The sequence below is a fragment of the Salvelinus namaycush genome, chromosome 21, assembly GCF_016432855.1.
Source record: "Salvelinus namaycush isolate Seneca chromosome 21, SaNama_1.0, whole genome shotgun sequence".
Taxonomy (NCBI): domain Eukaryota; kingdom Metazoa; phylum Chordata; class Actinopteri; order Salmoniformes; family Salmonidae; genus Salvelinus; species Salvelinus namaycush.
In genome coordinates, this window is record NC_052327.1 from 2,462,006 (window position 1) to 2,480,088 (window position 18,083).

Genomic DNA, 18,083 nt, shown 5'->3' on the forward strand with positions numbered 1-18,083 from the left:
CCTGAGGATTGGTTATAAAAAACATTTAACATGTTTCTACGAACATTACGGATACTTTTTGGAATTTTCGTCGAACGGAACGAGGCTGTAGTTTTCTGAACATAACGCGCAACCCAAATGGCGTTTTTCGGGTTATAAAAGTAATATTTATCGAACAAAAATAACATTTATTGTGTAACTGGGAGTCTCGTGAGTGCAAACATCCGAAGATTATCAAAGGTAAGCGATTCATTTTATTGCTTTTCTGACTTTCGTGACCATGCTAATTTGGGGCTAGCTGTTCTAGCATTGATTGATACACTCACAAAAGTTTTGATTGCTTTCGCTGTAAAGCATATTTTCAAAATCTGACACGATAGGTGGATTAACCTGTTTGGGCTGCAGCCCGACACCGGTACAGTTATGACAACATCCAGCTCAAAGTGCAGGGCGCGAAATTCAAAAGCTATTTTTTTAAAATATTTAACTTTCACACATTAACAAGTCCAATACAGCATATGAAAGGTGCACATCTTGTGAATCAAGCCAACATGTCCGATTTTTAAAATGTTTTACAGGGAAGACAAAATATGTAAATCTATTAGCTAACCACGTTAGCAAAAAACACCACTTTTCTAACTCCATCAGTTTCTTACTCCATCAGGTGCTATCACAAATTTGTTATTTTTTTTTATTTTTTTATTTCACCTTTATTTAACCAGGTAGGCTAGTTGAGAACAAGTTCTCATTTGCAACTGCGACCTGGCCAAGATAAAGCATAGCAGTGTGAACAGACAACAACACAGAGTTACACATGGAGTAAACAATAAACAAGTCAATAACATGGTAGAAAAAAGAGAATCTATATACAATGTGTGCAAAAGGCATGAGGTAGGCAATAAATCGAATAATTACAATTTAGCAGATTAACACTGGAGTGATAAATCATCAGATGATCATGTGCAAGAAGAGATACTGGTGTGCAAAAGAGCAGAAAAGTAAATAAATAAAAGCAGTATGGGGGGTGAGGTAGGTAAATTGGGTGGGTAGTTTACAGATGGACTATGTACAGCTGCAGCGATCGGTTAGCTGCTCGGATAGCAGATTTTTAAAGTTGTTGAGGGAGATAAAAGTCTCCAACTTCAGAGATTTTTGCAATTCGTTCCAGTCGCAGGCAGCAGAGAACTGGAAGGAAAGGCGTCCAAATGAGGTTTTGGCTTTAGGGATGATCAGTGAGATACACCTGCTGGAGCGCGTGCTACGGGTGGGTGTAGCCATCGTGATCAGTGAACTGAGATAAGGCGGCACTTTACCTAGCATAGCCTTGTAGATGACCTGGAGCCAGTGGGTCTGACGACGAACATGTAGCGAGGGCCAGCCGACTAGGGCATACAGGTCGCAGTGGTGGGTCGTATAAGGTGCTTTAGTAACAAAACGGATGGCACTGTGATAAACTGCATCCAGTTTGCTGAGTAGAGTATTGGAAGCTATTTTGTAGATGACATCGCCGAAGTCGAGGATCGGTAGGATAGTCAGTTTTACTAGGGTAAGTTTGGCGGCGTGAGTGAAGGAGGCTTTGTTGCGGAATAGAAAGCCGACTCTAGATTTGATTTTGGATTGGAGATGTTTGATATGAGTCTGGAAGGAGAGTTTGCAGTCTAGCCAGACACCTAGGTCGACCAAATAAAGCTATAAATAGCCACTAACCAAGAAACAAATTCATCAGATGACAGTCTGATAACATATTTATTGTATAGCATATTTTTTTTCCAAAAATTTGCATATTTCAGGTATAAATCATATTTTACATTTCAGCTACAATCAGAAAGTGCACCGAAAGCAGCCATAATATTTACAGACACCAACGTCAAATAGCTAATTACTCATCATAAAACATTTCCGAAAAATATATAGTTTGCAGCAATTGAAAGATAGGCAACTTGTGATTCCAAACAATATTTCCGATTTATTAAATGTTTTACAGCGAAAACAAAATGTATCGCTATATTAGCGTAGCCACAAAAGAGAGAAACACTTGGGCGCCCACGGCACGTTCACATGCACGACAGATATATGAAATAACATCATAAAATGTGTCTTACTTTTGCTGATCTTTCATCAGAATGTTGAAAAGGGGGTCCTCTGTCCAGATGAGTCGTTGTTTGGATTCAGAATGGCAAATATCCCTCTTCATTTACCATTTCCAGTATCCGAGTGTCCCAAATCTCTCAGACGTAAACACAGTCAGACGACGGAACACGGTAAAACTCCCGAAAAAAATTCAATAATCTGATTAAACTATATTGAAAAAACATACATTACGATGATATGTTCAGATGTATCCAAAAAAATCCGAGCCGGGGAGTGTCGTCGCCTCACACAGCAGCAAATGCGACTTGCTTGTCTCGCGCTTAGAAGAACCGGAAGTGGATGGTCACGCCAAAGAAATAGTTCCCCCTACACCCAGGAACAAGATGAACAGAAAATTTCTCCTCTCACATCATCTTGACACCCAGAGGCAGGCGTATGGAGTCTAAGTACACTCCCACGTGTCACCACCATTTATAGGCATCCTGTTGAAGAGAGCATATATTTCTGACATTCTACTTCCTGGTCAGGGAAAGTGCTGCCAAAGGAGATCTGTGTCACTCAGAGAAATAATTCCAACGCTTTTAGAAACTAGAGACTGTTTTCTATCCAATAGTAACAATAATATCCATATTGTACGAGCAAGAATTGAATACGAGGCCGTTTGAAATGAGCACATTTTATCTGGCTACTCAATACGCCCCCTGCAGCCATAAGAAGTTAACAACAAAGTAAGCTGTGTTTTGGTATATTTCACTTGTGATTGTATGATTCTAAATATTTGTAGTAATATTTTGCGCCCTGCAATTCAGCGGTTGTTTAGGAAAATGATCCGTAGCGCAGAGAGGTTAAAGTATTGTTTATCTAACTGCACTGTCCAATTTACAGTAGCTATTAGACTGAAAGAATACCATACCATTGTTTGAGGAGAGTGCACAGTTTTGAACATGAAAAGTTATTAATAAACAAATCAGGCACATTTGGGCAGTCTTGATACAACATTTTGAACAGAAATACAATGGTTCATTGCATCAGTCTAAAACTTTGCACATACATTGCTGCCATCTAGAGGCCAAAATCTAAATTGCACATGGGCTGGAATAATACACTGCTCAAAAAAATAAAGGGAACACTTAAACAACACAATGTAACTCCAAGTCAATCACACTTCTGTGAAATCAAACTGTCCACTTAGGAAGCAACACTGATTGACAATAAATTTCACATGCTGTTGTGCAAATGGAATAGACAAAAGGTGGAAATTATAGGCAATTAGCAAGACACCCCCAAAAAAGGAGTGATTCTGCAGGTGGTGACCACAGACCACTTCTCAGTTCCTATGCTTCCTGGCTGATGTTTTGGTCACTTTTGAATGCTGGCGGTGCTCTCACTCTAGTGGTAGCATGAGACGGAGTCTACAACCCACACAAGTGGCTCAGGTAGTGCAGTTCATCCAGGATGGCACATCAATGCGAGCTGTGGCAAAAAGGTTTGCTGTGTCTGTCAGCGTAGTGTCCAGAGCATGGAGGCGCTACCAGGAGACAGGCCAGTACATCAGGAGACGTGGAGGAGGCCGTAGGAGGGCAACAACCCAGCAGCAGGACCGCTACATCCGCCTTTGTGCAAGGAGGTGCACTGCCAGCGCCCTGCAAAATGACCTCCACATTTGTGGCCTGCTGGAGGTCATTTTGCAGGGCGCTGGCAGTGCACCTCCTTGCACAAAGGCGGAGGTAGCGGTCCTGCTGCTGGGTTGTTGCCCTCCTACGGCCTCCTCCACGTCTCCTGATGTACTGGCCTGTCTCCTGGTAGCGCCTCCATGCTCTGGACACTACGCTGACAGACACAGCAAACCTTTTTGCCACAGCTCGCATTGATGTGCCATCCTGGATGAACTGCACTACCTGAGCCACTTGTGTGGGTTGTAGACTCCGTCTCATGCTACCACTAGAGTGAGAGCACCGCCAGCATTCAAAAGTGACCAAAACATCAGCCAGGAAGCATAGGAACTGAGAAGTGGTCTGTGGTCACCACCTGCAGAATCACTCCTTTTTTGGGGGTGTCTTGCTAATTGCCTATAATTTCCACCTTTTGTCTATTCCATTTGCACAACAGCATGTGAAATTTATTGTCAATCAGTGTTGCTTCCTAAGTGGACAGTTTGATTTCACAGAAGTGTGATTGACTTGGAGTTACATTGTGTTGTTTAAGTGTTCCCTTAATTCTTTTGAGCAGTGTATATTATGCCCTTTCTTTTGCATTTCAAAGATGATAATACAAAAAGCTGTTGTTTTTTTCTTTGTATTATCTTTTACCAGATCTAATGTGTTATATTATACTACATTCCTTTCACATTTCCACAAACTTCAAAGTGTTTCCATTCAAATGGTACCAATAATTGTTTCCAAGAAAATTGTGCACTCTCCTCAAACAATATCATGGTATTCTTTCATTGTATTAGCTACTGTAAATTGGACAGTGCAGTTATATTAACAAGGATTTAAGCTTTTTGCCAATATCAGATATGTCTATGTCCTGGGACATTTTCTTGTTACTTACAACATCATGCTAATCGCATTAGCCTACGTTAGTTCAACCGTCCCGTGGAAGGGACATCGATCCTGAATAAGTTTTAAAAACATTTACAACAGTATAATAGCCTATCTGGCTTGCATGTATTTGTATTTATTATGGATCCCTTTTCCTGGGGTCCAGCAAAATTAAGTCAGTTTATACAATTTTAAAAACATTACAATACAATCACAGATCCCACAACACACTGTGTAACCTCAGGCGCCTACTCCACCATTACCACATATCTACAGTACAACATCCATGTGTACATGTGTGTATAGTGCATATATTATCGTGTGTGTGTGTGTGTGTGTGTGTGTGTGTGTATGCATGTGTCTGTGCCTATGTTTGTGTTGCTTCATAGTCCCCGCTGTTCCATAAGGTGTATTTGTATCTGTTTTTTAAATCTAAATTTACTGCTTGCATCAGTTACTTGATGTGGAATAGAGTTCCATGTAGTCATGGCTCTCTGTAGTACTGTGTGCCTCCCATAGTCTGTTCTGGACTAGGGGACAGTGAAGAGACCTCTTGTGGCATGTCTTGTGGGGTTTGCATGGGTGTCAGAGCTGTGCGCCAGAAGTTCAAACAGACAGCTATGTGCATTCATCATGTCAATACCTCACATAAATACAAGTGGTGATGAAGTCAATCTCTGCTCCATTTTGAGCCAAGAGAGATTGACATGCATCATATTAATTTTAGCTCTCTGTGTACATCCAAGGGCCAGCCATGCTGCCCTATTCTGAGCCATTTGCAATGACATTTTCCTAAGTCCCTTTTTGTGGCACCTGATCACAAGACTGAACAATAGTCCAGGTGCGACAAAAATAGGGCCCGTAGGACAGACTTCTCCCCATCTTAGCAACTGCTGTATGAATAGGTTTTGACCATGACATTTTACAATCCAGGGTTACTCCAAGCAGTTTAGTCATCTCAACTTGCTCAATTTCCACATGATTTATTACAGGATTTCGTTGAGGTTTAGGGTTTAGTGAATGTTTTGTCCCAAATACAATGCTTTTAGATTTAGAAATATTTAGAACTAACTTATTCCTTGCCACCCACTCTGAAAATAGCTGCAGCTCTTTGTTAAGTGTTGCAGTCATTTCAGTCGCTGGAGTAGCTGACATGTATAGTGTTGAGTCATACATAGACACACTGGCTTTACTCAAAGTTTTGAAATTTCTGATACTACCTGGATTATGTTGGAGAGGCTTACATTAAAGAACACCCTCTGTGTTCTGGTAGACAGGTAACTCTTTATCCACAATATAGCAGGGGGTGTAAAGCCATAACACATGTTTTTCCAGCAGCACACTATGGTCGATAATGTCAAAAGCCACACTGAAAGTATAAGAAAACAGCCCCCACAATAATTTTATCATCGATTTCTCTCAGCCAATGATCAGTCATTTGTGTAAGTGCTGTGCTTGTTGAATGTTCTTCCCTATAAGAAAGGTGAAAGTTTGTTGTCAATTTGTTTATGTTAAAATTGCATTCTATCTGGTCCAACACCATTTTTTTCAAAAGTTTACTGAGGGTTGGTAACAGGCTGATTGGTCGGCTATTATGGTCTCCCAAGTGTCACAGTGCTAGAGACGTCACTACAGAACCAGGTTCTTTCCCGGGCTGTATCACAACCGGCCTTGATCGGGAGTCCCATAGGGCGGCGCACAATTAGCCCAGCATCTTCCGGGTTAGTGGAGGGTTTGGCAGGGTTAAATAGAGGTTAAATATATATATTTTAGCCAGTAAAGGTGGCTTTACTATTCTTAGGTAGCGGAATGACTTTTGCTTCACACCAAGCCTGGGGGCACACACTTTATAGTAGGCTTAAATTGAAAATATGGCAAATAGGAGTGGCAATATTGTCCGCTATTATCCTCTGTAATTTTCCATCCAAGTTGTCAGACCTCGGTGGTTTGTCATTGTTGATAGACAACAAGTATTTCACCTCCTCCACGCTCACTTTACGGAATTCAAAATTACAGTGCTTGTCTTTCATAATATGGTCATATATATAATTTGATGTGTAATGTCAGCGTTTGTTGCTGGCATGTCAAGTTTTCTAATCTTGCTAATGAAAAAAATCATGAAAGTAGTTATCAGTGGGTTTTGTGATGAATGAGCTATCTGATTCAATGAATGATGGAGGTGAGTTTTTACAAATTTTGATTTAAGGTGCTCCAAAGCTTTTTACTCTCATTCTTTGTCATTTATCTTTGTTTCATACTGTAGTTTCTTAATATTTTCATTAGGATTAGTCACATGATTTCTCAATTTTCAATATGTTTGCCAATCGATTGCGCAACCAGACTTATTTGCCATTCCTTTTGTCTCATCCCTCTCCACCATACAATTTTTTTAATTCCTCATCAAATCAGTCATTTTCTTAATGGGTGCATGCTTATTAGTAACTGGAATAAGCAATTTCATAAATGTGTCAAGTGCCCCGTATGTTTGCTCCTTATTACACACTACGGACCAACATATATTCTTTACATCAAGAACATAGGAATCACTACAAAACATATTGTATGACCTCTTATACACTATAGTAGGCCCAGCCTCTGGAATATTGGTTTACCTCGATATGGCTACTATATTGTGATCATTACATCTGATGGATCTGGTTTCTGCTTTCAAGCTAATTTCTGCAGCATTAGTAAAGATGTGATCAATACATGTTGATGATTTCATTCCTGTGCTGTTTGTAACTATCCTGGTTGGTTGACTGACTGGTTACAGTTTGAAGCTTTTCTTCAGTGGTCAGCTTGGTGAAAGCCAGTCAATATTTAAATCACCCAGGAGATATATCTCTCTGTTTATATCTGTTACGGATACAGGTATCCTGTGTGTGTATTTTCTTTCCTTCTGCCCTATTCACAGCTGCCGCCAATCAGTCACCAATCAGTCACCAATCAGTCGCTAATCAGAAGACACACCTGCTCCTTTTCCCTTACCCAATCACATCCCCTTTCCCTTGGTTTAAAAGTATCCCAATCAGTTCTCTCTGGAGATCTCTCTTTTGTTTTTGCAACTACATGGCACTTTGTCTGTTATCCTGTGAGTATTGTTTTGTTATGGTGTTTGTTTGATGGTGGGAAAAGGGGGTACCAAGACAAGTCGCCCATGGGCATACACTACCCGTAGGTAAATATTGTCTAAAGAACATTAGTTAGAACTGGGCGGACCACCTACTGTATTTTATTGGTTAGCGAGCTAGCTGTTGAAGCAGGTAGACTAGCTTAGGGGTGTTTTTGGACACTTATTATTTTATTTCCTTGGGTCCAGCTCAGCACCCCCCCCCCCCCATTACTGTGTGTTTAAACAATAAACCCTGAGTGTTTGACAGTACATTTAATTTGTCTGTGGTTTTTCTTCTCACTGTTCCTTTTCACTGTTATAATTTGCATGAGTTATGTTACGGGTCTCGTTTCCATCCCCCCTAGACTGCAGGGCCAAAGGGATTCGTAACTATCACATACACTATCAAGCTTTCACACGTCACACAATGACTGTTCGCACTTGGTGGTTTATAGCAGCTTCCCACCAGAATGGGCTTTAGGTGAGGCAGATGAACCTGTAGCCATACTACTTCAACATTACTGAACATGAGATCCTCATCTTTACAGGGATGTTTTTCTGAAAATAAACAGCAACACCATTTGTTTTCTGAAAATGTTATAACCTTGTATTGCTACCACTTGATCAACGGTATTATCGAAGTAAGTTTCAGAATATGAATGTCATCTGTTACAAGCATATTCTTGATTTCATCTTACCTTTTTTCTTAAGCTGCATATGTTAATGTGTGATATTTTGAGCACTTTTCTTCTGGGATGCTTACTTGTTTTCATTGCTTATTGGGAAGCTTAGCATAAGTAGATATGCTCATGTTATTTATGTTAGTGCAGGGTGAGCTGCACACAGTGGACTTCCTCCTGGGGTATACCGCCTCAGTGTTAACAGTATACATCTGGGTCATAGGCACATACAATAGCTGTAGGATCAGCAGAGGCATTCAGGGCAGCTACAGGGACATAAATTAGGTTACTTACATTGTGTCTATCAACCCCCCTGGTGTACATTTGCTGAAGCATTATGACAACTCTGCATCACAATGGTAGGGATTAGCTGAGCTGGGCTTGGGTCATTGATAAGTCATTGTCTCAATGCAGCCTTAATGCTGTGAAAGGGTCCAGGAAACCCAAATGATTTGGGTGGATCCCATCCTCCTAAAACATGTTTTGTTTCCAAAAGGAACCAAAATTGTCAACAAAAGTTACACCCATTGAGCTGCATTAATCACGTAGCCAGTTGTAAAGAGAATCCTGCTAGTGTTCAATGCCACGATTCAGAGGGGGCACTTGGCCAGATATGATGGGTATTTTGTTAGTGTCTAGAGTCAATCAGCTCTTTAAAATCCAGTTTCAACCTTTTAGAGCTGGCCTTCAAAATGTAATTAAAACCCATATGGACTAAGATATAATTGATTTCCATGTCTTGACATAGTACATTTGGGTGCAGATTAGTAATGTAATTTACTCAAGCTCCGGGATAGGACATTGTTTTTGCACCAGGAACGGTAATATTTCTTACTATGGAGCTGCCCAAAATCAAGATTCGGAGAACCCTTTATGGACGGGCGAGAGGCAGGATAACTTGAGCCCGTTGCTCCTGGCACAGGCATCTGACAGATGGAGAAGCCCCGCTCGATCCAGAGCAGGGACAGAAGATTGCCGATGTCAACTTCAAAATTGTAGAAGTAGGCACTGCGGCTGCAGACACAGGAACCCCCAGTGACCTAAGGTGCATCAGGCTCCAGGACTGTGAAACTATTAGTTTGTATCCTCTATGGGTTTCTCGTTGGGAGTGTAGACTGCTTTGCGGAAGGCCGCTGTCTTCGGCTTTCATGGCTCGTGGCATGAGACCAACGTTGATTGCTTTGCTCCTCTTTCTGTGCTCCTTCGACTCCACTATCAGATGGGGGAGCTCTGTGCAAAATCGGCCAGTCAGATAACGACAGACAAGGCAGAAATGCGTCCAGCCACCGGCGTAGAAAATTTAAACATTCTACTCTGCGTTTTCCCCAGTTTCTTATGTAGGCTGGCGACCTGCGCGATCAAGGAAGCCACCTCAAGCCTATAATCCTTGCAATGGAACTCCGGTTTGTCGTGAAACAAAGTTTAGTAGATACAGCTCCTGCAGCGTTGTAGCCGTTCATTTATTTCTCCAGACAGAGGGCTCCATTGCAAAACTCATCTGGTACCAACTTTGTTAGCTTGATGGCTAGCAGCTTAGTGTGTCTGTCAAAATGTGAAAATGAACCACGGAAAAAGCGTCCCCGATTCGCTATTTAAGTGCACTGATGACTTATTTTTCCCCTATCCCTGTTTCGAGACAGGTGCATGATAATGGGTTAATTCTAAATCAAAATAAATGTCACACATGATTTAGTGTTTGTAAAGACAAGATTAAATCAATAATATTCTGATGGGTGACAATATTAGCCTGTCACTTGTGAACTATATATTATCACTTGTGAATGATGCCCAGCATAAGGCAATAAACAATTCCTTTTTTTGGCGACTTTTTCGAATCATACTCACACACCTCATGTAGCCAAGCCTATAGGCCTATACAGTGCATTCGTAAAGTATTCAGATCCCTTGACCTTTTCCACATTTTGTTACATTACAGCCTTATTCTAAAATGGATTAAATTAAACATGTTTCTCATCAATCTACACACAATACCTCATGACAAAGCAAAAATTTGTTTTTTTATTTTAGCAAATGTTAAAAAAAGTAAAAACAGAAATACCTTTATTTATATAAGTATTCAGACCCTTTGCTATGAGACTCGAAATTGAGCTCAGGTGCATCCTGTTTCCATTGATCATCCTTGAGATGTTTCTACAACTTGATTAGAGTCCATCTCTTGTCAATTCAATTGATTGGACATGACTTGGAAAGGCACAAACCTGTCTATATAAGGTCCCACAGTTGACAGTGCATGTCAGAGCAAAAACTAAGCCACTAGGTCAAAGGAATTGTCCGTAGAGATTCGAGACAGGTTTGTGTCGAGGCACAGATCTGGGGAAGGGTACCAACACATTTATGTAGCATTGAAGGTCCAATGCTACAAATGTGGCCCCATCATTCCTAAATGGAAGAAGTTTGGAACCACCAAGACTCTTCCTAGAGCTGGCTGCCCGGCCAAACTGAGCAATCAGGGGAGAAGGGCCTTGGTCTCACTAAAGTCTGAGATTACCCAGTTCAGAGTTTCCAGTCCACAATCAAAGCTACGGTAGATATAATGTGATTTGATGTAATTTTATCGGTTGCCAATGACCTTGAGCCTTCTTGGATGGGCACTTCTAAAAACTGAGGAAAATCCATCCAGGAAATGCTATTAGTTTGAAATGGCTGTTTTTCCATTGAAAGCCTATCCACCATACAAAGACTTATGACCCAATTCACGATCCCTATGGCTTCCACTACATGTGACCAGTCTTTAGGCATTGTTTCAGGCTTTTACTCTGAAAAATTAGGGAGAAACACCACTTTCAATGAGAGGACAGTGGACATTTCCAGAGATGTTTCCTGCACGTGACCGGGAGTGCGCCTTTCTTGTTTTTCCTTTTCTATTAATGGAGATATTATCTGGTTGAAATATGATCGATTATTTATGACAAAAACCACCCGAGGCTTGATTTTAAACATCGTTTGACATGTTTCGACGAACTTTTATGGTACTTTTTAGATTTTTTGTCTGCCTGCTGTGACCGCGCTTTGTGCCAATGGATTACTGAACAAAACGCACCAACAAAACCAAGGTTTTTGGACAAAAAGAGGGACTTTATCGAACAAAACAAACATTTGTGTAACATGGAGTCTTGTGAGTGCAACCATATGAAGCTCATCAAAGGTAAGTAATTAAGTTTTTCGCTACTTCTGACTTTTGTTACTCCTCTACTTGGCTGGTTACTATTTGTAATGTTTTGTGCTGGGCGCTGTCCTCAGATAATCGCATAGCATGCTTTCGTCGTAAAGTATTTTTTAAATCTGACACTGTGGTTGGATTAACAAGAAACGGAACACCTATCCCTAATAGGTTTTAAAAATATAGATGTTCCAATGGTCTGCATCAGTGGCTTGTATCCTATGTTTGGAAGCCAGGAGATGCTAAATGTGTTTATGTTAATTAATGGTCAATTACTGTGAGACCGACAGTTATGTGCTTGACAATCACGGCTGACAACATTTTGTGACCGCCACAGCCCTAGTCCTGGTTGGATAAATCTTTGAAGATATTCCAATCAGTATTCTCGAAACAATCCTTCAGCATTAATCGCAGCCAGAGATGGTGTGTGTGTCTGTGTTTGTGCATGTTGGTGTGTTTTATTTTGGCAACGTCAAAGAGAGAAGGAGACAGCAATCACAAGACAGTGAAATCCGTTCAGAGAGAGAAAGTGCAAGAGGGAGATAGAGGGGGAGAGAGACAGACAGACAGACGGACATGATGTGCTCCAGCAAAATGAGCAGTTTAGACACCATCAGTGTCCAGGCATGAGGCCAGCCCTGTGAGTCAGTGGAGAAAAGTCAAAGACAGACACTGACTTAAACACAACACAACACACGCACACACTTGTGCCTGCATGCACAGGCACACACGCGCACAAACACACACACACACACACCATTACATGGTTTGCTAATTTGATCTATTTTACAAGTTGATTAGGAACACAATGTTTTAAAAAATCTACTTATAAAAAGTCCATGTAGCTTAAATATTCAAGTTAGCTGGACTTTAAATTGGGAAATTGTTGACCTGACATGGAATACTCCACTAACCCAATGATTTTTGCTAAATGTGAGTTGATTTTGAAAAACAATGTGGAGTGAACGGGGAAATATTTCAATCTGCCTTTGCAACACAAATAGCTGAGTTGATCACATGAGAGTTTAGTGTGCTGAGCTCTGCAACTTAAAATACATATATATTTTACCCAGTGTGCCTTTCAACAAGTTGTATTTTACTTTCAATTTATAGCCAATTTACTTGTCAGGGACCAGTTTAGAACCTAAGACATTTATTTCATGAATGAAATATGATGCACCCGATGTATAAAACAAAAGTGGATGGATTTGTTCTAAGATTATTTGACCTGTTTATGGGGTCTGTGGTTAGTCTGAACAGATTTGAAAGAACAATGTCTGGTCCATTAATTGGATCAGGAATGAAACTTGAAAGGAGCCACATGGGTCTAGGGGTTTGGCGGTTGTGATATTTTGTCAGCCAGTGATTGTCATTCAAATAGCTGCCGGTCTCACGGTAATTGACCGTTAATTAACATATACACATTTAGCATCTCTGGCTTCCATGCATAGTCTACAAGCCACTGATGCGGATCTTTGGAACATCTACATTTTAAAAAGTCTAATTAATCAATTTAATATAGCCTACGCCATCACAATAAATCCATTTTTATTCATTTTAGGTAGGTCTAAAGAAACATTATGATATGATTTTTTTTAATATCCTATTTCAGAAGAACAGAATAGCATATTCTGCGTCGTCTTTATGTTAGGCCCTGATCTGGGGTCAGATTATTATTTTTTTTAATTAAATCACGTTCCCAAGGTAAACGGACTATTTCTCAGGTCCAGATTGTAGAATATGCATATAATTTACAGATTAGGATAGAAAACACTCCAAAGTTTCCAAAACGGTCCAAATATTGTCTGTGAGTATAACAAAACTGATTCTGCAGGCGAAAACCTGAGAAAATCTAACACGAAAGTGATTTTTTTATCTGTGTTTCCTTGCCCGTCTTTCTTCCATTTAAAGGGGTATCAACCAGATTCCTTTTCCAATGGCTTCCTCAGGTTGTGACCAGGCTTTAGACATAGTTTCAGGCTTTTATTTGGAAAAATGAGCGAGATCTTTCAAAACTAGTCAGGTGTCCTCTGATTTGTTCCTGCGCACGAGAGGGGTAGCGCTCCATTTTCTTTTTCTCTCTTATTGAATAGGTTACGGTCCGGTTGAAATATTATCGATTACGTTTGTTAAAAACAACCTGAGGATTGATTATAAAAAACATTTGGCATGTTTCTACGAACATTATTGATACTTTTTGGAATTTTCGTCGAACGGAAAGAGGCTTTGGTTTTCTGAACATAACGCGCAACCCAAATGGCGTTTTTTTGTTATAAAAGTAATATTTATCGAACAAAAATAACATTTGTTGTGTAACTGGGAGTCTCGTGAGTGCAAACATCCGAAGATTATCAAAGGTAAGCGATTCATTTTATTGCTTTTCTGACTTTCGTGACCATGCTAATTTGGGGCTAGCTGTTGTAGCATTGATTGATACACTCACAAAAGCTTGGATTGCTTTCGCTGCAAAGCATATTTTCAAAATCTGACACGATAGGTGGATTAACAACAAGCTAAGCTGTGTTTTGGTATATTTCACTTGTGATTGCATGATTATAAATATTTTTAGTAATATTTTTGAATCTGATACGTTTGGGAATTTTCTTCTGCCTTTCAGGACCGGAACGAGGCTGTAGTTTTCTGAACATAACGCGCAACCCAAATGTGATTGCATGATTATAAATATTTTTTGTAATATTTTGCGCCCTGCAATTCAGCGGTTGTTTAGGAAAATTTTCCCGTAAAAGGGATCCGTAGCGCAGAGAAGCTAATTTAGAGGGCAAAATTTGCTTGTAATATCCATGGCATTATTTTATATTATTTTATAGTAGGAACAATACAATTGAACATAGCTGAATAAAATATAAAGGATATTTTTCGAGCGAGTGCTAACATTCGGCTATTCTGTGCTGAGCGGTTTTAACAAAGAAACAGGTCCTCCTATATTCTTAATTCAGAGTTATTTATGCAACAAGTGTTAGGCTATATGTTCTGATTTCTAATACATTCTAAGGCTGAATGATGCAAAAAGTTGTATGAAAGGGAAGCGCTGTGCTCTGTTTCTTGAGCAAGCTGCACACACTTCATCCATCTCTCATTCACAATTTGACAAGAACTTAATATGCTTACACAGTATTCTCAGTTTAATCTGGTCTTCACATATAGCCTACTTATATAAAATGTGTGGAAATTATTTTTGACTTAGAATGGCACACACAATATTAAGAAATCCATAACCTGCACTCGAATAGAGTGGATGGAGGTTACGTGCAGTTTCTTTTTTAGTAGTATTGCGCTTTCAAAGAATTGAGCAATAAATATAGCAGCATGAGAGTGCTGGGAACCTGCTTTTATTATGTAGTGGCCAGTCAGAGGATCAACTGCTTCTTTTAAAAAATAACCTGCTCGTGGATTGTGTATAGCCCAATAACAAGGCATTGCCTACAGACAGGAACACACCTCAAATCTGTCAGTGAATAGCATGCAGACAAAACAGTCCTTTCGCAATACAATCGGGGAAAACACAGGTTGGAAAGCAAATGGCTCCTGCTGCTGAAAAGAGAAGAGTCTAAACCGTCTGCTGTAGGCTACTAAAATATTTGATCAAGTTCCAAATATTGTTTTAACAAAGTAAAACAAGAGAAAGATAGAATTGCATGAAATGTGTTTATAAAAGGACACATTTTTCTGGGATCATAGGCTACAACCCAAAAAATCTGCTTGTCTAACTTTTGTAAGTGCCTCAACTCGACTGTTCCATGTCACTATGCGAATGCCATAACAGGCAGGCAATGCTTTATTTTAAAGGTAATTTTTTTGTCATGGGGTTCCTGTACCTCAGAGCTCCCCAGGTTAACCCCATGTTGAGCTCCCGATTTATAAATGAAGCACTAGTCTCAACAAATCCTAAATAATTTGAGAAATTAGTTTTGATTTAGAATGGGCCATTATCATGCACTTGTCAGAACAGGGGCAGGGTAAAAAAAAAAAACGTCATCCATATGCTCTTGAATACTAAACACTTATTTTATTCCGTGCATCAACCAACTATGAGTAGCTGGCTCTCACTGCGCAACAGGTGATCCTATTCCGCTCAAACTCTGAATGCCAGGGCTCTCATGAAGTGTTGATTTTTGATTGTTGTTTGCATTGATGCCAGAGTGATTAGAGGGACAATAGAATGCTGCATAACGGCCATTAGCAACTGGCTGTTTAGCAAGTTTGGTATGGCTGCTAATGACCATCAGAGGCATCAAAGCAGTGTTTTGGAGAAGCCTACTTATTGTAACTCAACGGTCACATGGAATTTGACTGCGGACATGACTCCTGACTGCCGGTGTGGTGGTAAATGCGGTCACCGTAACAGCCCTACATGGGACTCTAAATACAGCATTAACATACTATTCTGAACAAAATAAAAAATATATGACAGCCGAGTTGATGTTATATTTAAGCAATACGGCATGAGGGGGTGTGGTATATGGCCAATATACCACGGCTAAGGGCTGTTCTTAGGCACGATGCATCGCGGCCCTTAGCCATGGTATATTGACCATATACCACAAACCCCTGAGGTGCAATATTGTTATTATAAACTGGTTACTAATGTAATTAGAGCAATAAAAATAAGTGTTTTGTCATACCCATGGTATATGGTCTGATATACCATGGCAATCAGCATTCAGTGCTTGAACCACCCAGTTTATAATACAGTTCAACCAACTTCAGATCTCTTGGCATAATGGTTAAGGTGTTGACTGTCGCTGGACTGTGATATGGATGGTATCCTTATATTGTTAAATAGTTAAGGTGATGCTATCCTTACATTGTTAAAACTTCTTAAGGCTAGGGGGCACTATTTTCACGTCCGAATGAAAAGTGTACCCAAAGTAAACTGCCTGATATGCATATAATTGTTAGATTTGGATAGTAAACACTCTGAAGTTTCTAAAACTGTTAAAATTATGTCTGTGTATAACAGAACTTATTTGTCAGGAGAAACCCTGAGGACAAACCATCCAGGATTTTTTGGGGGGGAGGGGTCACTCTCTTTTCAATATATTTCTATGTGGATCTAGATTTCTAAGGCACTTGATTGCAGTTCCTATCGCTTCCACTAGATGTCAACAGTTTTTAGAAATTGGTTGATGTTTTTCCTTTGAGAAATGAAGAAGTAGGGCTGTTCAGAACTAGGGTCGAGTCTGGTGTACTGTTGTGGTTGGGGCACGCGACCTGAAAGCTCGCTCCACTTTGTTTTCATCCGGTATTGAACACAGTTTATCCTGTCTTAAATTTGATTGATTATTTACGTTTAAAAATACCTGAAGTTGGATTAGGAAAGTTTTTTGAAATGTTTGGATCAAGTTTACAGGTAACTATATTAGATACTTTGTAGTCATGTTGAGCGAGTTGGAACCGGTGTTTTTCTGGATCAAACGTGCCAAACGTTTGCTTTTGCCGTATAGTTTTTTTGAAATCTGACACTGTGGCTGGATTAACAAGAAGTTCATCTTTAAACCGATGTATAACACTTGCATGATTCATGAATTATTATGAGTATTTCTGTTTTTGAATTTGGCGCGCTGCTATTTCACTGGGTGTTGTCTAATCAATCCCGTTAACGGGATTGGCGCGCGAAGGGATCACTAAGTTAAGTTGAGAGGACTTCAATACAAAGTTAAGTCTACTTAAAAAATCAAGGCAACGACATGCAATATAATTATTTTGTTTACTCAACTTTGACAATTGTTGACTTAGTTGAGTCAACTCAGTGTACACATTTTTGACTCAGTTGAATCAACTCAGAACTTTTCTGGCCCAAAGTTGAGGGATCTAGACATTGTATTGCAGCTGGATGCCTTGATTTTTTTTTCAAAGTTGGCACAACTTCAAATAAAAAAATGTACACTGCATCCTGGGGACGTGTGTGTGTCTGTGTGTGGTTTGTTCCTGTACAGTACCTGTGTCCATCTTCCCATCCTGTGCGGCTGGGCCCTCAGGTATGACACTCTTGACCTGCAGGAACTCATCTGGCTCGTCCCCTCCAATGATGGTGAAGCCAAATCCCATGTTGCTCTTCTGGAGAGCCGTTGACAAGAAGGAGCCCTTCAGCTGTGTGGGGTCCCTTGTGAACGGGGGCTTCTCTGGAGAATGGGAGGGTGAGATTAGAGTAGGCTAGTTAAATGCACTAGAATAATCACACTTTAAAAAAAATATTTTTTGTTAAGAACGTAGGATATAGAGGGATAAAGAATGGAGGAGAGACAAATCAGAAATGGTCAGCCTGGACTGGAGCGGGGATTACATGTGGACTAGAGTTGGCGGTGTTACGTCCATGTAGGACAACTTTATCACTATAACAGCGTTCACTATAATTAGTGTCTGTATGTAATATATGCCATTTAGGACATGATTTTATCCAGAGTGTACACATTTTATAATATTTTAATGTGATCTCTGTGGGAATTGAACCCACATCCTTAGAATTGCTAGCGTTG

General features: G+C 40.1%; 1 protein-coding gene across 1 annotated transcript in view; it reads right to left on the bottom strand.

The window, feature by feature from the left end:
* Positions 1–18,083, bottom strand: part of LOC120066539 (membrane-associated guanylate kinase, WW and PDZ domain-containing protein 2-like) — a 387,095-nt gene that overhangs the window by 141,034 nt on the left and 227,978 nt on the right. Inside the window, exon 9 of the mRNA XM_039017962.1 lies at positions 17,547–17,729. Within this exon, the coding sequence (XP_038873890.1) occupies positions 17,547–17,729 (183 nt within the window). The remainder of the gene's footprint in view (positions 1–17,546; positions 17,730–18,083) is intronic.